The sequence below is a fragment of the Eublepharis macularius genome, chromosome 14 (genome assembly GCF_028583425.1).
Source record: "Eublepharis macularius isolate TG4126 chromosome 14, MPM_Emac_v1.0, whole genome shotgun sequence".
Classification (NCBI taxonomy): Eukaryota; Metazoa; Chordata; class Lepidosauria; order Squamata; family Eublepharidae; genus Eublepharis; species Eublepharis macularius.
The window spans coordinates 56,049,755-56,074,411 of record NC_072803.1 but is presented as its reverse complement, the minus strand read 5'-3'; the positions used below and the strand labels follow the sequence as shown (position 1 = coordinate 56,074,411).

Sequence of the window (24,657 nt, the reverse complement as noted above, 5' to 3'; positions counted from 1 at the left end):
TTGCCACGCCCTGCTGGGAGCATGCCCCGGGAGGCCTGTTCCCAAGCCTTTTCCCCCTGCTGGCCAGGTGAGTTGTAGCAGGGGGCAGAGGGGACTGGCAACCCTAAGAGGATTTGAAAGAGAGAAGGACATAGGGAAAGGTGAGTATATGGAGGCTGCCAGGTGGAGAGAAAGAGGAAATTGTGTGGGGAAGGAGATACAGAGAAAAGTGAAGTGCCCCCTTGCAGGCTCCCCACCACTCAGCTGGGCTGGTACAGCCAGCACCACACACCTTGGCTATAGGAGAGGGGGGGAAAGGCGAAGATGGGAACAGACAAAGGTGGGTGGGAAGGAGAGAAGGAAGCAGGAAAGGGGGAAGAGGCTGTGGGGGGACGTGGAAGGGAAAGAGGACATGGCGGAGGAGGGAAAAATGAGATCCCCCCCCTCCAAATCCTTGTGGGTCCCCACTTGTAAAATACTAGTACACTACAGACTTCATAAACCCTCCCCAATGTTTGGCTGAATCATTTCTGATATGGTTCATTTCCTGTTTGTGTGTGTGTGTGTGCTGATCCTATTAAAAGGCTGGATTTTATCAGGGTGGGAATACATTATATTTTTACAGAGCTGCTGTGTTGGAATATTTTGGCTCATGGTGTGGTTAGGAAGGCAAATGATGCCACAGAATTGCTGGGTCTGGGTCTGATCAGTGCTGGACGGGAAACCACTTGGGAATCCCAAGAGTTTGCCCTGAGTTCCCTGGCAGAAGAAAGGAGGGATCAATAGCAAATGGATGTTTTATCTTGCAAATGAACTTTTGCTGGTGTTATTCTTGTGTAAACATCCTCAGGAACAGCAGGCAGAGAGAAATGATCTGCAAATATTTTAAATATATAAATAGAACTGCAAATGAGCAGGGTGGCCCTGGTGTGCAGATGTCCTTACCATTTAGAGTGGTACATGCAAATGAGACTTTAAAAAATGTTATTCCACACCACATGGCTCTCCTCCACCTGGGGAAAGACTTTTGGGCAGCTGCCCTGGTTGGTGAGTAACATTTTAATCAGCTCTTGAACATCATAAAAAGCAGGATATCTCTTCCTGCTACACCTACTCTAAGTGCTAGCTACAACGTGCCAGTTGTGATACATCTTTTCTCCCCAGGGATGGGTAACATCTCCTCTTGCCTAACGTAAGGCTTGCTTGGGAAGAGTAACCTGCTCCCATATTTTGGAAGACTAAAAAGATTGCAAGTAGGGTTCACAGCTCAGTAGTAGAAAGTCCCGAGTTCAGGCTGTGGCATCAGCAGCAGCGCCAAGGAAGACCATGACCTAAGGAAAAATGATTGCCCATTAAAGTGGTCAAGAAGGACTATATTTGTGCTTTGCATTCAGAAGATTCTGGGGACCATCAGTCCCTGGTTTCTGTATTCAAAAAGAACGCTGAGAAGAGACATACTCTCAGGCATTTATTTGGTTTCGGTTTTTTAAATAAATTGTTAGTTTAATTTAAGATAAACAAGGGGATGAAAAAAATGAAATCTTGCCCTCAAGTCATAGCTCACTGAGGGCAATCTCTGGTGGGGTTTTCATGGCAAGAGACTAACCAAAGTGGTTTGCCATTGCCTGCCTCTGCAACCCTGGCCTTCATTGAAGTCTCCCATCCACTTACTAACCAAGGCCAACCCTGCTTAGTTTCTGAGGTATGACAGGATCAGGCTTTTCTCGGCTCTCCGGGTCAGAGCTAAACAAAGGGATACAGAAATGAAAAGGACAGGGAAACAGAAACTTTAAAAAACGAACAATGAAAACACAAATATAAAAACAAAAACAAATATAAAACTCTATGTTACAAGGACTGTCAGAGTACAAAATTCTTATAACATTTAAGAATCTTGAAATTATATTTGAGAATATTTAAAATATATATTTTCAAATATGCAATGCATACAGAATTCAAACCTGCTTCCATGCATTAACTTATCTTATCTTATCGTATCGTATCGTATCGTATCGTATCGTATCGTATCGTATCGTATCGTATCGTATCGTGTCTTATCTCTGCCTTCTACTTATATATTTATTAGCCATATTTAACTACTAACTTTTAAACATTTCAATACTGTCTATAATAAATTATATTCTACTAATTATCTTACGTTGATCAAATTGGAAGACATCTATCTCTATCTCTATCAATATCTATATCTTTCCATTATGTAGCATATTTTATTCATCCTCCATCTCAAAAATTTGAGACTTAAACAAACAACATCTCAATGATCTCTAATAATCAAAACTCATGATGATCATAGTCAAATTAATAGAGCTAATTTATTTCATATATTTCATTCCAGATTTTGTCTAAATACTTTCCCCATTTTTCTTCATATTCCTTAATCAGTCTCCTATTTATATAAATAATTAAACAAACAAAATAAATAGGCATTTATTTATTTGTTTGCTTGCTTTATTTCTCACTCTAGCCTACAGACCCAGAGCAGCTTACAAAGGTTTTCCAAATGTATTTTTGGCTCAAAAGAACTCCCAGTTGCTATTGGTGTTAACTCTGAGGGACAGAATCCCACGTGTGGCAGAACGACAGTTATGGAGCTCTTCCCTCTTAGGTCCTGATAATACTCCTCTATAGGGCCAGAACCAACTATCAGAGGAATCCATTGGAAATGATCAGGGCTTTTGTTCTGGGAAAAGAGATGGTGGAACTCAGGACCACACAATGACATCGCTTTGGGTCAGCTGGAACAAGGTGGGGGGGGGGTTATAGTTTAAATTGCCCTCAGCAAAAATGGTCACATGGCCGGTGGCTCCACCCCCTGATCTCCAGTCAGAGGGGAGTTTAGATTGCCCTCTGTGTCAAATGGCACACTCCCCTCTGTCTGGAGATCAGGGGGCGGGGCCACCAGCCATGTGACCATTTTCAAGAGGTGCCGGAACTCTGTTCCACTGCGTTCCAGCTGAAAAAAAGCCCTGGAAATGATGCTGCAGGGCAGGGTGATCTGGGCAATAGGAAGCAGAGCTTAATCCCAAGTGTGATAGTTCCACGGTGTCTTGGGAGCAGACTGTGACTCCAGTCACTGAGAGTAAGCCCCAGTGAATGAAATGGAACATTTCTGAGTGGACTTGCTTATGATTGTTCCCTATACTGGGAAAGATGGACTTGGTATAAAGCATCTTCATATGTAGGCTCACATGCATTCCATGCAGTAGCCTGGGCCATTAAAGGCCTTAAAGGGTTTGGGGCTAGGCTACTAGTGTGTATCTCCCCTTGACTGTACAGACCCTACTCATTGTTCCACTGACACCAGAGGCTCAGTGGACAGTCACATGAGACCCAGCCTTCTTGGTGGTAGCACAGAGACTTTAGAACTCCATCTCCAAGAATGTACATTTGAACTGTTCCTTCTGAGGGCCAAACTGCAAGTGACGAATGACACAGGTTGGACACTTGTCAGCTTCCCTCAAGTTTTGATGGGAAATGTAGGCAGCTTGGCGGAATGTTGGATAAGTGACAGTTGAAAAGTCCATTGGACAGCAGTCAGAGAGCTGAGCTACAAGACCAGGATGCCTACATTTCCCATCAAAACTTGAGGGAAGCTGACAAGTGTCCAACTAGTGTCAGGCATCACTTGTAGCTTGGCTCTTGAGTTTCGAGTGGTGGTGGAGGAAGGAAAGCCATTTGCTTTCAGTATGCTTTTTTCTTGAAATCGTGATAATACTTGATCTTGGATTTAGCAAAAGCTGACCCCCCCACACACACATGCACACTATACAGCTTTCTGTTATATCCTTGATTTTTATCTGCAGATTGTTGTGAAGATTTTATTGTTCTGTATTTTGTGGTATGTTGTATTTTAATTTCCCATTGTAAGTCTCTTTAAGAGCGCTACTGAATCTATATGTAGAGAGAGGGAGAGAGTGCACCAAATGTGCTTGTGAGAGGGAACAGAAAAACCTAGAAAACACATTTGAAAGCTAAAAGAGTTTGCCAAATGATCTGTAGGGCTGGGATTTTTTAAAATCACATGTTATTTTTGGTCTATGCTTTAGTGTTGCAGGGTGAAAGAAGAGATATAAATATTTGCAGGGGGTGGAAAGGGAATCCCACTTCCCTATCAATAAAAGATTGTAGCTTATTGCTAGGAACAACGACGCTTCATTGCAACAGAGGCACCAAGTACAAAGGAAATAATTGGGGACCCTTACCCTCAACTCTCTCTCTCTGTTTGTGTTATAGATCCAGAGGAGTTAGCCGTGTTAGTCTGTAGTAGCAAAATCAAAAAGAGTCCAGTAGCACCTTTAAGACTAACCAATTTTACTGTAGCATAAGCTTTCACGACGAAGAGAACTGTGATTCTCGAAAGCTTATGCTACAATAAAATTGGTTAGTCTTAAAGATGCTACTGGACTCTTTTTGATTCTCTGTTTGTGTGTGTGTGTGTTCAATAAATCAGTCTTCTGAAAAAGCCCTGGATGTTTCAGCATGACTTCCAAGATGTAGATGCAGCTGATACTAAACAATATTGATGGAGGAGAGGGCTGGGCTTGAGAAAACTCACATTAATTTTGCAATTGCCCTTTCATTCTTTACCATGAAGTTCCCCAATATGGTGCTTGTGGGTGCCATGGCACCTGCCAGCATTTCCCTTGGACTCCACTAAGTTTTTCAGAAAGTGAGTGATACTATTGTAAGGCAGGTCTTGTTATTGGCTGCCATCTTTCAAATGAAAGGGTTTTCCACTGGTGAATTAGGAAGACTGTAAGCATCTGGGCTTTCCTTGGTCTGTGAGTGGTTCTGTTCCTATTTCAAACTTTCCTTCTTCCCAGGAGTTGTGAAGAAGGAGGTGTTCTATTTGGCTCTGGCTCCTTCAGAAGCCATTTTAGATTGGGCTCCACTTCCTGTGGAAGCTGTTTTAGGGGTAGCGCCCTCTCAAAATTTCAAATGTGCCCACAGGCTCTAAAAGGTTGAATATCCCTGCTTTAGAGCCACATGTTCACATCAGGGAAATCAGTTTCCCTGATTCTTCACTATTGTGTGGTTTTGATTGTACCAGGTAGGTTGGCCTTTTTTTGCACCCAGTTTAATCATTGAAGAATGATTAGCTTGAGGCAAGCCAATTCTGTTTTAGCCAAGTTAATTAACTCTTGGCTCAAACAATATGTGACCACGGTTACCCTGTCTGTTTCTGGCCATATGTTTGGCTCTTGATAAATACCAGGGGTTAGTGTTAGTCTTATAAATGAGTAGTGAGGCTAATTAGACTAGAGATGAGCGGTAATGGGAATGCAGAAAAGGCAAGGTTAGTGTGGTTCAGGAAAAGGTCTGTGGAAGAAATCAGACAAAGGGGTAACAGGAGAGGGAGGAAGCTGGGATAATGGAGAGAGGCTACGGCAGGCTCAGGGAACAAAAGTGTGGCAAACCGGAGACAGAAGGGGTAGCAGGTACCTGCCTGCAAAGGAGAGAGAACAAGAAGGTGTGTAATAGAGAAGAAAGATGGACTCTTTGCTCTGCCCAGCTGGGGAAAGTAATTATGTGATCACTCCGTTCTCTCCTAACGGCTTTGCTGTACAAATCCCGGCTTTGATCTTGGTCTCTTTTTAGCAAACAATGGCTCTTAATTTTTTTTCCTCCCCAGGGACCTCCTGGCTCTGCAGGGCAACGTGGCCTTCCGGGTGAACCAGGCATGAAGGTAAAAGATGGAAACAATTCCCCCTCCCCCCCCCAACAATTCCTATGTCAGAGGGGTAGAGAATGATGGTTTGTGTTTCCACACAATCTTCAGTTCTGTTTGACTGAAGGTGGAGGGGAGGGGTGGAGCAGTTGTAGGCAATTTGGATGGATTTCCAGAACTGGATGGTTCTGGATGCAGGCTGACCCCATCTACGCATGCCTCCACCTCAGGGGAAGAGTGCATTAGGCCACACGGATCTGCACTGAGGGGACTGCTCTGTGCTGTTTAAGAACTTAAATGTATTCCTAACAGTTTTTCTCAGACACTCAGACCTGAAAGCCCGTGAGGGAGAACTTTGAGTATCGGGCCTACAGAAGGCTGGAAGTCTGTCAGTGTAGCGGGACACTTGGTTCCCCTCCCCTTGCCTTTGAGTGACAAGGTGCCTGGACTGAGGGAAGACTGCAGATTTAGGAGTCTATCACAGGATTCAGATGTACGCCCCAGTTTATTTATAGATTTAATTGCTTCATTTATATCCCAGCTTTCTCCCCAGTGGAGACTCAGAGCAGCTTACGTTGTTATCCTCTCCTCTGTTTTATCACCACAGCAGTCCAGTGAGGTAAATTAGGATGAAAGTGTGCAGCGGACCCATGCAAGTTTCCATGGCTGATTTGAACCTGGGTCTCCGAGATCTTAGTGCCACACTCTAACCGCTACACAATGTTGGCTGATTTGTATCAGTTTTCCTGTTGTATCAGTAAGCTTAGGGAGATCCTCAGGCTGGGCCTGTTCAGCGGTAGTCTCACAATTACGGGAAAGCATCCACAGGGAGGTGTACCTGAGCTCCTCACTGCTGATCTTCAGGAAGCAGCTGAAGATGTTTTCATTTAGGACTGTTTTTAATCAACTGCGTTGATTAACACAGGGCAGAGGACAGACCTCAACTGTGCTTTAAAACTTTGTTTTTATTCATTCTATTATAGTTATTTTATTTACATTGTAAGCCACTTTGAGTTCCTACAAGGTAGAAAGGTGGCTAATAAATGTTTTAAACAAACAAATAATCTGTCTCTCCGATACTTGCACGTGGCTTTCTGTGGTGGGGCTGGTCCACGCTCTTGAGAGCCTGAAAGAGCAGAGAACCATGGAGGAAACTGGAGAAGGAGGTGGAAGAGGAGTGGTTGGAGGAGAAAGGGCTAGCCAGGCTGGAGAATTGCCCTCTTAGAATCATAGTGTCATAGGTGTCAGTTCTAGGGACGGCAGTCTATGGCAGATAGACCCCCAAACCCCTCACAGCAAGCAAGCACTCCAATGCATTGGTTGAAAGGCTTTTATTCTGAGATCCATTAAGTTCATGGGTACATCCATAGATGGGAAAGTTGGCAGGAATGATTATACAGGCAAAGGCACTATTGATATAGAGAGTATTATTCCCCCCTCCCTTGGAGCAGTTTGCATTTAGGCGTGAAAACTTTAGAAGTTGCATGAGAACACAATAGCTTAGTCTGGATAGAAACGGCAGAAGATTAAAAAGAAACCAAAGTCTTTCTCTCTCCCCTGGGAAACAGTTACATTTCTGGTTCCAGCTGCAAGGCCAGCGCCACATATTTTCAGAGATAACAGGCTGGTTACTTTCCCTGTGAAATCAGCATTAGTACTTTCGTTTTCAGGCAGGCCAAGAATGGCATGACTATGTGGTTACATTACAAAACATAACTATATGCTGATGGCATGAGATCAATACGTTAGAATAAAGAAATCAATACAGTAGATCAGAGAATACGTAAATGGCATGGGTGTGTGCACACATGACAGTAGGTCTGGAAGATATCTCTAGGGTCATCTAGTCCAACCCCCTGCACAATGCAGGAAATTCACAAATTCTTCCCCCCCACACACACCCAGTGACCCTTACTCCATGTCCAGAAGATGTCCACCTTGCTTACAAAATGGACCTCAGTAAAGTAGGGGCCTTGCTGTGTGAAAGCTAAAGGAATAAATGAACCAGTATTCATGTGTGCTCCAACAATGTACTATAGATCCACCACAGTATGACATTCCTTCCCCCTTTATGAAGGGAGAAGGAAGGGCTGTTGGTTGAGTGTTCCAAACTGGAATTATCCGTATTTTCCTTCTTCTGGTCAGCTTGAGTTGCTGTCTCACCTGTTTCTAAGCCTCTAAAAATGTTTTTGACATGGCATGCTAGTGTGATTTGGGACCCTCAATGTGACATTTGATGAACCTTGGGAACTTTCATGGCTGGATTTATCTCCTCTCCTGAACTCTTAAAAGAAGGATTGATTTCTTTTTTCTCTTTCTCATTGGCTCAGTAGGCTCTTGGCACTTTTCTCTAAAGGGCTGCTGCAGAGTTTAGGCCAGAAACTTATTTGGGGATTAAATTCTGTTTCCTCTTTGACTGCCCCCCCTCACCCCATGGCTCTGTTAGCCTTGGCAAACCTTCTAACACATTGCTGGAGCTACTGTATCTTTGCATCTTCAGTATTCCTCTAAGATTTCAGCTCCAAGGTTTCCGCCAGCCAGTTGGTAACTCAGTTACGCAACTCCAGGAACAAAACCCCACAGATTCACCTAGATCTACCAATGTTCCCATCAGCAGGACTCACAGGAAGGAAACTCCTGTTGTGAGCAGGAAACAGATGATTGCATTCACTGGAAGACCTTCTTCAGTCAGTCCGGCTAGCTCAAGCAATGCCGATTTATAATGTGTGTTGTTATTCCTAGTCTTCTGCAAGGAACTCATTTGGGAGAACACTGAAATATCAAGCTGGGAATATTCAGGCTATTAAGTGGAAAATTCTGTAAGTTGATTTGAGTATGATGGTAGGCAAGCTTCCCGTGGCTCACTTTGTAGATTGGTTTTATCTATGTGCCTTTGAGAACTTTCCAGGTATTTAGAAGGTTCAGAATATTGGCACAAGAGGATCTTCCCACTGGGCCTTCAAGCTAGTCTGTTCCCCTCTCCCCCAATTCCCAAATTATCCTTGCAACAGCAGAAACTGGGGGATACATCAGTAAGGAAAGCAGAAACCTTGTAAACCTGGATTCTTTGCCTCTTGGATATATGAGAATTTGACTGCCAGTGCTTCTCAGCCCAATTCATCAAACCAAGGGGCACTGGAAACTACAATTCTCACATGTCCAAGAAGCCATGGAAGCGCACAGCCTTAAGGATGAGACCTGCAATTGGCAATCAGCCCTTCTCACCATTGGGTCCTCCCCTCAATCTTGCTTGTGAAGGGGGGGGGGGCGGTCCAGGGAAAGCTGGCTGGCAGTGAACCCAAACTTCAGTGAAGTGGTGGACCCAGCTCATAATGGAACTGGGAAGATCAAACTTTTAAATTTCTCCATTAGCAGCAATCCTTTTCTGAACTTTGGATGTATCACTACTTGTGTGTCCTGGCACTTCGGCTTAGATAGACCAGGCCAGACAGAAAATGCCTAAAAGGTATTCTGTAGCTTATACTGAGAGAGAATACAGAAGGTGGCTCCCACAGAAATGAGGCTGTGGATCATCCATGTCCTGAATCAGAATGGCTGGTTGCCCCATTCTACACATTTGGAAGGAGTAGGGGATCAGTATTCTGATCATTGTGACTCCCACAGTAAGAAGTACTTGTTTGATGAGACTGTGTATGGTATAGGGTTGCCAACAGCACAGCGGGAAAAAAAGTCCTGCTATTTTCATAAAGGCTTGAGTGAAGAGTGCCCTCAGGTCATAGCTGACACAGCAGCCCCTGGTGGGGCTTTCGTGGCAAGAGACTAACACAAGTGATTTGCCATTGCCTGCCTCTGCAACCCTGGTCTTTGTTGGAGGTCTTCCATCCAATTACTAACCAAGGCCAATCCTGCTTAGATTCTGAGATCTGGGCTATCCAGGTCAGGGCAATACAGGTTTACTGAGATGTTATTTACCAGATGATATTATTTACCTCTGTGCCATGGAAAGCTTCAACTGCTCACTTCAACACATTAAAGCCCCTTTCTTTTTTCCCTTTTTTAATGTTGTAATTTCTCTTTATTTTAACTATAAACAATAACAAAAACTATAGACAACAAACATAGGGGATAAAAAACATTCTAAAAAGAAGACACTAGCAATACATAGACAAGTGGGGCGGGGGGAAGAAACCCTTGAACTAAACTACAGATTTTCAGTTTTCTCTGCCACAAATATAGATCATTTTCAGAATCTCACTTATTCTAAGTTAAACATAAAAGCCCTCTTTTTTTCTATTGTTCATGGTTCTTAATCCATAAATCCAGATGTCATCAAGTCCTTATTATCCATTTCATGTAAAAAGGCTACAAACAGTTTCCATTCAGTCAAAAATGTCACTAATGTCTTTTCCCTAATCAGTCAAGTAAGTTTTGCTATTGATGCAAACTCCAATACTTTTATCCCCCATTCCTCCACTGTAGGCAATGCTGAAGTTTTCCACTTTTGTGCATAGAGTACTCTTGCCACCATAATCAAATATAAAAATAAAGTTCCAAAGCTTCTTTCCAACTGGCTGTCCATTATTCCCAACAAAAACAAAAATCTCTGGTTTCAACTGGATTCTAATCTTCAAAAAATTTTGAATCAAGAATTGTATCTGCAACCAGAAACTCTTTGCTTTCTTGCATGTCCACTACATATGAAAAAATGTCCCTTCTTGTTTAGCACATTTCCAACATACATTTGAAGCACCCTTATACATTCTAGCTAATTTTTCAGGAGTCATATACACAAAATACATCATCTTATACAAATTTTCTTTGATACTAGATTTTAATACAAATTTCAACCCCCTTGTCTGCATATTTTCCCATTGCTCCATTAATACGCCATGTCCACTTTTTTTATACATTCTTTTACTTGCTCTTCTTCTGTTTCAAACCTCAACAAAAGTTTATACATTTTAGAAATAACATGTTCATCATTTGTACAGGGGGCAATTTCAAATTCAGTTTTAGATTGCTCAAAGTCATAGTGACTCTTGTCTAATTTAAATCTCTGTGAGATTTGCATATAGGGAAACCACTGACCAGCATGCCCTTCCGCTGCTAAGTCCTCTCTTGATTTAATTTTAACTTAGCCTTGAGAAAATTCCAATAAATCATGATAAGTTAACCATTTAGATGGACTCACCATTTCCCTTCTGAAATGTGCTTCTTGTGATGACAACCAGAGAGGTATTTTCAAACACAACCTAGGTTTGTATTTATTCCATACTTCCAAAATGGCACACCATACATAATGATTATTAAACTCTGCATTGGCCTTAACTCTGTCATACCATAGATACCCATGCCACCCAAATTTTAAATTGTGCCCTTCAAGGTCCAAGAGTCTTCTATTTTTTAACATTATCCATTCCTTCATCCAAACCATTAAAGATCTTTTCAAGGGACAATTTTGGGGCAGCCCTAGTCTGGCATCATAGAACCTAAGATGGAAGACCCAAAACACAAATTTCACAGCTTTACCATTTTGACTCAATCTCCATTTTGTTTTTGCCTTTGCCTTGTGTTAAACCTCTCTTGTGTAAAACAAATCTCTTTGTGTGTGCACGTGTGTGCACTGAATAATTTAATTTTATTTATACACTTTTAATGCTATTATTTCATCATTTTACATAAATGGCATAAAATTGTGTTTCAAGGCCCCAAACTAATCAGGAGGAGCACCAGCAAACGAAAGTGGGTGAAACAAAAAGGCTTATAATGACAGCAGACCAGAGAAAGAAAGAAATGAAAAAGGCCGTATGTTTGTACATCTTTATGCCAGAGTTCAGACACTGAGAGCAGAACCACAAGTGACAAAAGGCACAGATTGGACACTTGTCAGCTTCCCTCAAGTTTTGATGGGAAATGTAGGCATCCTGGTCTTGCAGCTTGACTCTCTGACTGCTGTCCAATGGACTTTTCAACTGTCGCTTGTCCAACATTCTGCCAAGCTGCCTACATTTCCCATCAAAACTTGAGGGAAGCTGACAAGTGTCCAATCTGTGCCTTTTGTCACTTGTGGTTCTGCTCTGATTCTCTGCTCCACTGGTTAATGGAGGGAACTGTAGGAAGGTCTCCTGATTCTGGGAATCAGATGATACGAAAGACCTCATCTGTGTGCTGCTGGCTGCACACAGGATTTTCAGCTTTATTCAGTCTACACAACTCATTGCTGAGGCAAATCTTAAGATCTTTCCAGACTGCCTGCTTGCCTTCCAGTGTGGTTGAAATGTTATGTTTCAAAAATATCAGACTAACATGAATGAAGCCCATCAAATTCCACCCCAACATGTCAGGTACCACCCCTTATCTCCCAAGCTCCTCCCACTGAGTCATAAAGTTTCAGCCTTTACGGATCAGACAACTCTATTTCATGCTGTTCATAATTTCACAAGTCTCTGAACATTTCTTCTTGGTTTAAAAGCTGCATTAAAAGGTTTCATTTCTTTCTGTGTCTTCTTCATAGGGTGACATTGGACCATTCGGGGTCCCTGGAGAGCAAGGCCTCATTGGTCAAAGGGTAAGCCAAAATGCCATTTCCTCAACAGCATAAACTTCAGGATGCTATTCATAGTCCAGATAAAGTCTCCAAAGAAGTGTTGAGTGAATGAGGTGGAATCTATAACTGAAGAAGCTGCTTTTTCATTGTTTAGAACTTTTATGAAGCTCTTTCTCTCAAGTGCTGTTGTACAACTGAAAGTAAAATACTACGTACTATATATTTAGGTTGTAAAATTCTGAGCTGTGACCCAAACAGAACTCATCCTAATGCTCCCAGCCTTGTGATGCCTGGTGTACAATTGCAGCAGAACTGTAGCAAAATCCATTAGAGAGGACTGTAGCATTTCAGGCCACAGTTGTTTGGAATACTTCCCTCAGCACACACAAGTAATAAACTCCCTGCCAAGAAAAACACGAGTTATCCAGGGAGATAGGTTATAGCTGTTCCTGCTTCCCAGTGTGCTAATATTCTACTTGAAGGAAGTTTTGTTTTGTTTTTAAAATCTGTGATTCCCCACCCCCACCCCCCAGGCAGTCTGAAGTGATATAGTCGCTTTCTACCATTATGTTGTATCTGCTGCCTCATAGAGCAAAAGATTTGTCATGCATCCTAGCTGAGCGATTTGGGAGATGAAAGAAGAGGTCATGTACCTTACCTACATTTTCATTCTAATGCAGCACACCCTTCCTCCCAGAATTTCACTCATTCTCCCTTGAAATCCCTATGGCTGTTGCGCCTAACCGTGTTTTGGCAAAAAGCACAACAGATACTATTATGCACTGCCATGAACTATTTACAAACAAATTATCTGCATGATGCAGGGGAGAACTTAGAATGTGTCAAGAGGTAGCGCACCCTTATCGTTCAGCAGGTTGGTTTTAGGGCCAACCTTATTCCTAAGCCCTTCAGGTAACTGTAGCAAAACTGCCTGCAACTCTCAGCTTCTGTAAAGCTGCTACAAACCAAATACTGAAAATGTAGACAGATGCAACTTGGGATAAACCAATCACCAGTTTCATTTTAACTGCACATGCTGACAACTTCTTCTCCTTTCCTTGCCAGTCTCTGAGTGGTGAGTCTAAGGGCCAGCCTAGAAAGCTCTAGGACTCTCATTCATATCCTTTCTGCAAATCATGAAGGTATTAAGAACCTGTGTGTGTGTGTTTGTGTTTCTTCTAGGGAGAGCCAGGCCTGGAAGGTGACAGCGGCCCACTTGGACCAGATGGACTTAAGGTAAACTTCAGTAGTTTTCATATTTTTACAGGAAAGAGCTGTATCCCACTTTCTCAAAATCTTCTTTCTATGGAAGGAGTTTAAAATAGGAACTTTATACTGGGTCCTTCTAGCTCAGAAATTGTCCACTCTGATTTCTGGCAGCTGTCCAGAGATCCAGATAAAAAAAGCTCTTTCCCAACACCTGCTGCCTGAGAGATCCTTCAGGGGACCTTGTGACCTTCTGCCTGCAAATCATGTGCTCAGCCGCTGAGCTATAGATACGCTCCCTCCAGTGACATGAAGGTGACTTATCCTTGATCAGACATTTAGTCCATCTTGTTCACTAGGGTCTTCTCTGGCAGCAGCTCTCCAAGGTCTCAGGAAGAGAAAGGTCTTTCCTAAGAACTTCTACCTGTGAAACCCTTTAAACTGGAGATGCCATAAACTGAACCTGACTGCGTTACGGTTCGTCACAATGGTACAAGGACATCTAATCAAAAGGTAGCCATGTACCATTGGTCCTTCTAGCATAGTATTGTTTTCTATATCTGTCAATGAGTTTCAGAAAGGGAAAAGTCTTTTTCCAAACCTGCTACCTGAGATCCTTTATGTGACCTTGGGATGTCCTTTGAGCAGCATCCTCCAGAATCTAACCTTTTTTAAAATGTCATTTATAAATATCCTAGAGGAGCGTTGCACCGGGAGAAAATTTCCCAATCACATATCCTCCCCCCCCTCCCCCCGCCTGTGATTTCTTGCAGGCTCTCATAGCATCTCTTTTCAAAACTATCTAAGACAGCGGCACAACATCTAGCTAATAATGCTAGATATTGAGCGCCAGAAGTTATGTAGCCTGGCTACTAAAACCTGCTCTCCCCTGAGCTTTGAAATCCCTCTCGCTGTAGGGAGGATGGCTCCATATTTATCTTCCCTGCAGGTGCCACAACTTCGTAGAGCATTTTCTTTGGCCAGGTGCAATGCCATGCCTTCGGCCATTCTATATGGCAGATTTAACAGGATAGCCTATTCAGCGAGATGCTGTTTATGTGAACAAAAATGTGTTGAGTCAATTACACATGTTCTTTTGCATTGTCATTTGTACGCTGGTATACGTCAAACATATTTAAAATCTGTTCTAGCTAGTATGATGGATTGCTCTGACTCGCTCAAAGTCTATAGACTGTTGAACGATTCCTTTCCTGATGTCACCGAGAAGGTGGCTAAGTTTCTCCATTCCGCTTTGAAGTTGCGTCAAAGGATATCACAGAAATAAGCTATAATTGTATTTGTGTATTTGTTATGTAGTATCCTTTTAATTTTGTTTTTCTTTTTTTGTAAGTAGATAACTTGAATTGTTGATATATGCCAATAAAAGCTAACTTGAACTTGAACTTGAACTTAACAATGCATTGTATAAAGAAGTCTTTTTTGTTCTCTGTCCTGCCATGCCAACATTTTGTTGGGTGACCCAGAGTTCTGAGTGCAAAGGAAAAATCTCTCTCCCTCTCTCTCTCTGCTCTCTTTACACCATCCGTAATAATATATACCTCTGCTCCTGTTGCACCTTTGTCGTCTAATGGTCCTGCTTCCTCTCTGCTGGTTTTATCCCTCGGACACATTTAAATAAGCCTTATTTGTTTTGCTTACGGCTTTATCAGTTGGTTTTTCCCGTTCCTCCTTTTGACTTAAATCCAGAACGTTTTTATATTGTGGTACTGTGCTCCCTTTTTAAAAAATTTCTGCCCTGCAAGCAAAATGTTCACATCTTACAGAAAGCTTTTGTGCTTCTTATAGACTCTTTTAAGCTTAGCCATGCCGGTATCCTTTTGAGCTTGTCTGTAGCTTTCTAGTCTGTGCGGTATGCATTTTATCCAAGCCTCTTACAGTAATCTTGAACAACCTCTTAATTCCCAGAAGGGACCTGATACTTGTGGCTGTCTTCTTCAGTCTGGAGATGTGTCCCATCTTAGGCGAATAGGGGAGGCTAGACAGACCCCTGCCCATCCTACGTGGCCCACCATCTCCATATGAGACCTTTCCATTTGTGCGATCAGAACCTCCTTCTGCACATTGCTTGTCCCCTATCACAGCCCCTTCATAGCGAGGCTTCAGCCCATCCCACTTTCCAACCTGCCCAAACTAAGAGAGTCGATGTGGTATAGTGGTTAGTGCAGGAAAACCTGGGTTCAAATCCCAACCCTTCCATGAAGCTCACCGGGTGACCTTGTGCCAGTCACTCTCTTAACCTATGAGGGTAACGTGGACAAGAGGAGAACTAGATACACGACCCTGAGTGGAAGAGGGGGAATAAAATATCATAGACAGACCCGATTCACTGCCGAGTCATTGTGACCTTTGAGGTCTTTTAGGTTTTCAAGTGGGAACTCCCAGCCTGGGGAACCTGTTGAACTGAAAGAGCGAGAAAGCGCTCTGCCGTGCGGTCTGTCTGCTGCCTGTAGCATCAATATTTCTTTCCAGGGACCCACTGGTTTTATGGCTTTTGCCAGAATATAAAAAAGTGGTTCATCCATTTTGCTTTTCCAGGGAGACAAAGGAGAACCAGGACCAGAAGGGGAAAATGGAGAGAAGGGTCAAGAAGGCGTAAAAGGAAAAGAGGGACCTTCTGGATATCCCGGAGCCTCAGGTGTTCGAGTAAGTTGGCAGAATCACTTACGGTTTTTTTGCAGTTTTGGTCTTCACTTCCTTGCATGTAGAAGCAAAGAATGAAGTTCCTTTTTAATTAATTAATTAATTAATATTCTAGCCTCTCCTCCCCACAAGTGAGCTCAGAGCAGGTTACAGCAATTGTAAATACATTTTAAAAACATAATAAAAACAACATCTTAATTAATACAGAACATAGTTCCAGATAGCAACTAGTACAGCCCACCCCTGCAACTATGAATGGGGGGTGGGGGGAACCAGTCATTACTGTCCACACTACAACTCGGGTGGGGGGCCAAGATGACTATACAGCCCCCCTGACAAGAGACCAGTAGGGAAACTCACTAAGATCTATACAAGACCAGCTTCAACCATATGCCTGGTGGATCATCTCAGTTTTACAGGCCTGCCAAAAGGATAGGAGATCTTGGCGGGCCTGCGTAATTACAGATAAAGAGTTCCACCAGGTTGGAGTCAGGACCAAAATGGCCCTGGCTCTGGTCGAGGCCAGTCTAGCCTCCCTGGGGCTAGGGACCACCAGTAGGTATTTATCAGCTGATCTAAGCACTCTCTGGGGTACGTACAATGAGAGGCGGTCCTGCAGGTATGCTGGTCCCAGTCCACAAAGGGCTTTATAGGTCCCCTCCAAATTGCCCCCTCCCCCAAATTTCATGACTATGAACACGCACTGCATAAGCACAGGAATTGGGCATATTATTCAGCATGGTGGAAAACTTTTCCATTCTGTGGCAAAGAGGAGGGTGTCATTGTTTTCTACATGCAAGTTTCTAGTCCTTAAGAATGCAGTTATAGCAATGAGTGTGGCTTCTATAAGGCTGGTAACCTGAGTAGTCATCCAGAAGCTACTCTCCCTCCTGCCACTGTTTTAAAGATGTGTATCTAACTCCCATGGATGAGATTTGCTACGTACAGTCTGTAAAAAAGATGAGAAAGAAGCGTTAGAGTGTTGGGTATGGAGTCGTGCTCACAGATCAGCAGAAAGACATGTGGGGCGTTCAGTGCAGAATTAAACAGGACATTCCAGTAATGGGAACAAGAAGGGTATCAGCCTGTGAGAGCCTAAGGAACCAAGACCAAGTCAGCAAAACTATTAAGGCTGGGTGGTACCTTACAAACTTTTTATATCAGCTGATCTCTGCCGGATTGAAGGCTGCAGTTCCAGCTTTCAGCCATCTGCAGTGATGGCACTATGGAGCAGCAGAGGTTGGGCCAGCAGATATTTCTTTTTCAAGCTGACACATGGCACATGGAATAAGGTATTTGTGCCTTGTTGCCAAAATGCGTGAGTTCTTCCCCCTGATTAACAAAAGTAAATCAATTATATAAAATACGGAGGGAAACGCTGATTTTTACTTCATCAGTGCTCAATCTAATTCCTTGTGAGAAAGTGGAGTTAGTGTTACCTTGGTGCAGGATGCGCATTTTGAAAAATGCATTTATTAAGCACAGAGGGTCCCTTCTGCCTCTCTTAAGAACAAGAATTCATGAAAATTGTTCCCTTTTGAAATGGTTTTCCTGTGACCAATCTGATTGTCCAGAAGCGTGCCCAGACCTCATCTTCCATGCCCAGGCCAGCCATGCGGTATGCCGCCCCAGAGTGGAGTATCATCCGTATGTGTGCTTGTTATGTGCCGTCAAGTCTCCTCTGACCTATGGTGACCCTATGAATGAAAGACCTCCAAAATGCCCTATAAGTAACAGACTTGCTCAGATCCTGCAAACTGGAGGATGTGGCTTCTTTATTGAGTCAAGCCATCTCGTTTTAGGTCTTCCTCTTTTCCTGCTGCCTTCCACTTTTGCTCGCGTTATTGACTTTTCCAGAGAGTCTTGTCTTCTCATAATGTGACCAAAGTACGATAGCCTCAGTTTTGTCACTTTAGCTTCTAGGGAGAATTCAGGCTTGATTTAATCTAGTACCCACTTATTTGTCTTTTTGGCTGTCCATGGTATCTGCAGATGCCATCATCCTGTATGGAGCAGCTATTTCTTAAGGGCCAATATAAGCAATACTGTGGAAAACTCATACAAACATATTGAATTATACAGCCCCAATCAATAGGCTAGACTAGATTCTGTCTCCTCACTCTGCCAAGTTGGATTCCAGAATTAAGTGTGTTTTGCTCCCCCTCCTCTTTCAGTTTCTTTTTTTAAAGTGCACAATGGAGCCAGTATATTTCTGCCAGCTCGTAATCACTTTCCTCACTCAATCTTTACTGTTGCATTATGATGCAGTCTCATAACCAAGCACTGGCCCAAGTAGGAACCATAATAGCTAGTGGAGGAAGGAATAATTTTTCCCCTTACAGACACTGTTTTCAAATTCACCCATCTTCAGCATTGCACCGCTGATGTACCCCTCCTCCACCAACGTACAAAGACTTCTATTTCCTTTTCCCCTTCTATCCGTTCCATCTTTTTGGCCAAGTGCTGTTGTTTTTATGATGTGCCTTTTTTTACAGCTCTCCAATATCAGTGGAATGTATTGATTTACGACACTGTATAGGCTGCTTTCTCCGCCCCCCCCCCTACTTTCATAGTGGTCTACAATCTTTTAACGATTCAATAAATAAAAAATCATAGAACAGCAAATGGAAACTGTATAAACAGACCCCAAATGACTAAATCGACCAAAAGCCTGTGGAAATAAATAAGCCCTTGTGGTAAACAGCCAGAGATGGGCTCTTCCTGACATCTAAGAGAAGCAATGCAGTGTAGTGTTTGAAATGCATAAGAAGATGAGCAGCCATTTTGGATTTGACCACCTTGTCTAGCATTCTGTTTCATACAGTGGCCAAAACAGATGCCCCTGAGCAGCCCAAGCTGGGCACAGAGGCCAAAGCATCCCCTTTGTGTTGCTCCCAAGCACTGGTGTTCAGAGGGCTCTGTAAACGAAGGTTCCATTTAGCCACGGATGGCGCCCTTTTCTCCATGAATATGTCTAATCAGGGCTTTTTTTCAGCTGGAACACAATGGAATGGAGTTCCGGCACCTCTTGAAAATGGTCACATGGCTGGTGGCCCCGCCCCCTGATCTCCAGACAGAGGTGAGTTTAGATCGCAATCTAAACTCTCCTCTGTCTGGAGATCAGGGGGCGGGGCCACCAGCCACGTGACCATTTTCGCTGAGGGCGAAACGTTAAAAAACTCCCCCCTTGTTCCAGTCGACCCAAGGGGAGAGCTTTGTGTGGTTCTGGGAGCGTGCACGCACTTTGCGCATGCGCACGTAGTGCCAGGGGCACTACCTCCCACCAAGAGTTGCCCCCTGTGCTGGCAACCCACTGAGTTCCACCACCTCTTTTCCCAGAAAAAAACACTCTGTGTCTAATCCCCTTTTAAAAGCCAACTAAACCACACACCATCACTGGTGGTGGAGGGTGCCGTGAAATCCTAGCTGACTTATGGTGTCCCCCGGTGGAGTTTTCATGGCAAAAAACAAACAGAGGTAGTTTGCCATTGCCTGGCTATGCAACCCTGGTCTTCAGTTCAGGTCTCCCATCCAATTACTAACCAAGGCCAACCCTGCTTTGCTTCTGAGATCTGACGAGATCAGGCTCTCCTGGGCTATCCAGGTCAGGGCCACACCATCACGACATCTTGTGAAAGCAAATTCCTCAAGTCAAACTTTATTTGAGTGAAGAAGTACTTCTTTTTTGTCCATCCTGAACGTGCTGCCCATCAGATTCATTGGGTGTTAGACCAGGACAGGAAAAACCCACGTTCAAATCCCCATTCAACCATGAAGTTCATTGGGCACCCTTTGACCAGTCACACTGTCTCAGCCTAATCTTCCTCACAAGCTTGCTGAGGGGATATTAGAGAGGAGATTCAAATGACATACCTCACCCTGAGAATTTTTTTTAAAAAAGATGAATAAAGGCAGGCCACCCCAAGGTCTTGGTGCCAACACCATGCAAAGCTCACTTCACAGTCTGAAACTCTCTTACTGAGGGAAAAGCAGACTGGACTGATCAACTGCCTGTTGGAAAAGAGGCTCGCTTTATAGTTCCACCCACTCATTTCTACCCTTCTTCCATCTCCATCCGTCCTCCTTCTGCTCCATACAGTGTCCCAGATTTTTTCTGGAGGTACAGTGTCTAGAACCAGGAAGGTAGGGTCATGGCACAGTCACATCTACCTGTCTTCAACTGAAGTAGCCAAATACCTTCCAACATGTGAAAAAGCATCTCTGCAAGGCCTCGGGCAGAGAAGGTTCATTCCCAACACCTGCTGCCTGAGTTCATGTGCTCCGTATCTTATCTATGACCCCTCATGCCACGAAGCTCAGTATTGTCTAGTCTGACTAACAGCAGCTCTCTGTGTGGGTGTTTGTTCAGATCTTTAGAAATAACAGGGATGGTGTAAGTAGCAGCTTTCCAGGGTGTCAGACCTGAGTTCTTCTTAGCTCTACTAATCTTTGATTTTTTTAAAAAAAACTGGAGATGCTGTGTATTGAACGTAACATACAAAGCATGTGTTCTACCAGTGACCCACAGCCGCTCTGCATTTCACAGGTAAAAATGGGGACACACTTGTAACAAACCTAGTCTCATGCCCAGGATCTCTGATGAGGATCTCACTCCACCTTTCTTTCCAGATTTCACACTGCTGAGGCCAGTGATGCACTGCATTCCATATTCTACACTGGTCCACACTGCACTATTTTGAAAGTCAAAAGAATGTTTGTCCAAGAATGTAGATCAATTATGGTTTTTATAGCATAGTGGGACTCACTCTGCAGTTTGCAGATATCCACATTTGCAGTGACCATCGACCAAAAGAGCTGCATTACTTCCAACTCTGGCATGAGGCCTGCACCTCAAGGAGGCTCACAATTTCTGTTCCTCCAGTAGTAGCTGTTTCAAGGTAGGAACCACCTGCCAATCAAGGCTCACTGAATCGTGTTTCTATAATTTCCAAGCTTGACTGTTTTAACACAGTCTACATTGGGCTGCCCTTGAAGGTAACTTGAAAGTGCAGCTAGTGCTAAACACTGATTAATCTCTTAGTTGAGGTAGGATGCTGGAATATAACTGGTTCTGAAATGGCTGTACAGCCTTCCTGTTCGTTTCTGAGCCCAATTCCAGGCACTAGTTTTGACTTATAAAGTCTTTCAATAACTCAGATCCACATAATTGAAGGCCCACCTCTCCTCAAATGTGCCTGCATACCAACAACTTTTAAAAGGGCCTGTCAGGAGATTAATTAAATAATATTTTAAAGGCTTCTAAATTCTTATTTTATTTGCCACAAGAGACTAACAGTGCTATCCACCTAGGGCTGCCAGTCCCCCATTTGGAGCAGGGGATCCCACACTCCCAGCCTTTACCTTCTACCGCCACTCACCTGGCCAGTGTGTGTGTGGGGGGGGGGAGGCCCTGGGGAATGGGCTTGGGAGACCTCCCAGGCCAGCGTTCAGCGGTTGTGATCACCATGGGCATGATGACATCACTTCCGGGAGTGATGTCATCGTGCCTGGCGGCAGACATGCTCCCACCCTTCACAGGGGCCAAAATTGGCCAAAATTGCCCCCTGTAAAGGGCAGGAACATGCCTGCCACTGGGCATGATGATGTCACTCCAGGAAGAGATGTCATTGTGCCACATTGGGAATGCATGTGCACTTTGCGTACACGCAAGAAAACTCAGGAAGTGAGCGCCAGGTCCCCCCATCTCCTGCCAGGAGGGTAAGGAGACCAGGCAACCCTCTATCCACCTGGAATTATTATCCTGTTGGGATGTTCTCCTCCTGACCTCTGTGAGAGGCAGCAGAGCCTTCTTTGTAGTAGACCCAGCTCTGTGTAATGGTATTGTAGAGGAAATGTGATAGATGTTTTGTTTGGCAAGAGCTGGGAAGACTTGTGCAGTGAAATTGTTCCTTGGGGTTTTGGTGGTTTGATTTCTGGTTGTAGAACTTTATGGCCTGGATGATTTCTGTTTTTCAAGAAGTTGCAAGGCTGATTGGCTCTTTCATTATAGTTTATTTTATTATAGTTTATACTTTATTACTGGAGGAATTTAGAGGGAACTCTCTCTACTACTAGGAAATGGTTTGAGCCTTTGTTTGTTAGCTGATAATTGTGGTTTTCTTTCCTATTTTTTACTACTTAGTGAAAATGTTGTCTTTTTATTATTTTTGTAAACTGAATTGTGCTTTAAGAAAGTGGGATATAAATATTTAAATAAATATATACGTACAAATAGGTGGCCCTTTTCCTCTTGTCTTCCTTCATAGTTTAACCAATGAGCCGGTGGCTGCTCAGAGAAATGTGCCAACTGGCAGAAGCAGGCCGATGGATTTCAATTGTTCTTTGTTGCCGGGTGCTTGCGGTTTGCATAATGTGTTTCTCTTTGTGCAAAGCAAATATCAAATAGCAGAAGTTTTACAGTTCCAGGAAAGTAATTGTGGAGCTAATAGGTAATGAAATACAACATGCTCTGCAAACAAGAAAATCCCTGTTTTTATAGCAAGACCAGGAGCTTCAGTTCTCCATTTTTAAGATTACTTTTGTCTTGTTAAATAACTTAAAACCACATCCACTTGCTGATTGCCATAACATGTGAGAGCAATCATTCTATGAGGTTGATCCCTCTCCTTTTTGTAAAACGTTCACAGAATCATGAATGAACTCATACCACGTACAGCTGTCTCTAATAGAAAAGTTGATGCACATGTCACAGCCAAGTTACACGAGACATGCGGCACATGGAGGGTTCGCACAAGTTTACCTGGGAAGTGTAGTTGGGCGAGCAGCATCAGCAGCATCAGAAGGATGGAAGGGAAAGAGTCAGCAAAGAGAGCCCAAAGAGCCTTCTGCCACTGCCAGCCACCTACCAGCTTCGGGCTCCCCTCACTGACTCTTCTGTCCCGTCCTTCTGGCCCTGCTGTTGCTGCTTGCCCAACTATACTTCCCAGGTAAACTTGTGCCACCCTCCACGTGCTGCACATCTCATGTAGCTTGGCTGTCAGCCTTGAAAGCAGCAAACCCAAGTCATCCTCAGGCAACGCAGGAGCAAGGCTTTTTTTGAGCCAGAATGCCCCGGAACGGTGTTCCGGCGCCTCTAAAAATACTTACATCGTGTGGGTATTTTTAAAATGCCCCGGCCCGTTTGGGCCTGGATTGGGCCCGAAACAGCCAGGATTGGGCCGCTGCCAGGCAGGGAGGGTTCCATTCCAGGCTGTTTTGGGTCTGTTTCGGCCATTTTGGGCCCATTTCAGGGTAAATAAATAAATAAAATAAAAATACAAGGAAAGACGGGGTAAAAATGGTTTAATTGCTTTACAGCTATCCCAAACATGCCCTTTTTTTGCTCTGCTCTATTAATAAACAAATATACCAGCTGTCTGGAAAAACATTTTAAATAAACATTTTCTTGAAACATGGGAGTGAGAGTAACAATTCATGCTAGAATCAGAGCCAGGTACGCATGACATTAGAGGGTTGGAAAGTAGGTATTATTTGCAGTGGAAAAATCCTTCACTCTCCATATTCTAATTGGCTTCATTAGAATTTCCTTTTCCATTGATTCTCTACTTTGTGGCCTAATCACAGTTAATTAAAGTGGAATGCCAGCAAAGGCTGAGGGAAAGTGGAATGCTTTATGGACGAGCTCGTACAGTGTCACAAACTATTAATAATGTCATATGTAGAAAAGATGATTGTACTAGTTAACTACAAATGGAAGAATCATTGCACAGTGGAGCAGAGCAAAAAAAAAAGCACGTTTGGGATAGCTGTAAAGCAATAAATTTGTCCTTACTAAATTAGTACAAAAACTAAGTACTCCACTTGACTGGATGCTTTGTTTAAATTGGGAGCTTAGAGAAAGAAGGACATTCTGGGGTTACCCTGCATTTAAGCTTGCTGGCCTGAGAAAGAAACCAAGAGAGAGCCTGATCAAGTGGATATTCCCAACTAAACAGAGCGAAGAGCTATATCAAAATGATAATTCACAGAAAGATGGGTTCAAAAGCAACAAAGCAGTAAGAGATGTCCAGGGTCTGAGGCTCAGCCCCCAGACTTGCTGGGAGGAGGGGACGGGAGGCAGCCGGGAGACAGCTACCCAGCTGGCCAGAAAGTCACCCAGGCCCCTCACAGGCTGGCAACAGAGGGAGAAAAAGAAGCACCCAAGCCACAGAGAGTCAGAAGGGGCATGTGGAAGCCAGCTAGCCCCACCCTCTGGTGGGAGGCTAAGAGCCCAGGCAGGGGAAGTGAGGACAGCCAGGAGGGGACCAGACCAGAGGGAGAAGGCACAGGAGAAAAGGACAGCCAGCCATCAGCCAGCCAGCCACCTTACCGGCAGGGGAAGAGAGGCAGCACAGGGCCATGCCCCAACCTGCAAGCAGGGTGGAAGGGAATAGCAAGGGCCAGATGAGGCTGGGAGCAAGGCAGCCTCAGGTAGGACTGCCTGAGGCAATCAGCAAAGAGAGCCCGGCAGCCAGCAAAGGAGGCACAGGTGTGGCCAGCCAGAGCAGCCAGCAGAGCAACACCAGGTGTGGCTGCCTAGGACAGCCTGGGCTGTGGCTAGAGTGCTGGGGTGTGTGGCTGGCAGGTGGAGCCAGGAATGGGTAAAGGGATATAA

The 24,657-nt window shown here is 43.9% G+C and overlaps 1 protein-coding gene across 1 annotated transcript in view; it reads left to right on the top strand.

Annotated features, from left to right (window-relative positions):
- COL27A1 (collagen type XXVII alpha 1 chain) overlaps positions 1 to 24,657 on the top strand; it is a 342,023-nt gene that overhangs the window by 252,189 nt on the left and 65,177 nt on the right. Inside the window, exons 34-37 of the mRNA XM_054997267.1 lie at positions 5,633 to 5,686; positions 12,144 to 12,197; positions 13,359 to 13,412; positions 15,939 to 16,046. Coding sequence (XP_054853242.1) covers positions 5,633 to 5,686; positions 12,144 to 12,197; positions 13,359 to 13,412; positions 15,939 to 16,046 — 270 coding nt within the window. The remainder of the gene's footprint in view (positions 1 to 5,632; positions 5,687 to 12,143; positions 12,198 to 13,358; positions 13,413 to 15,938; positions 16,047 to 24,657) is intronic.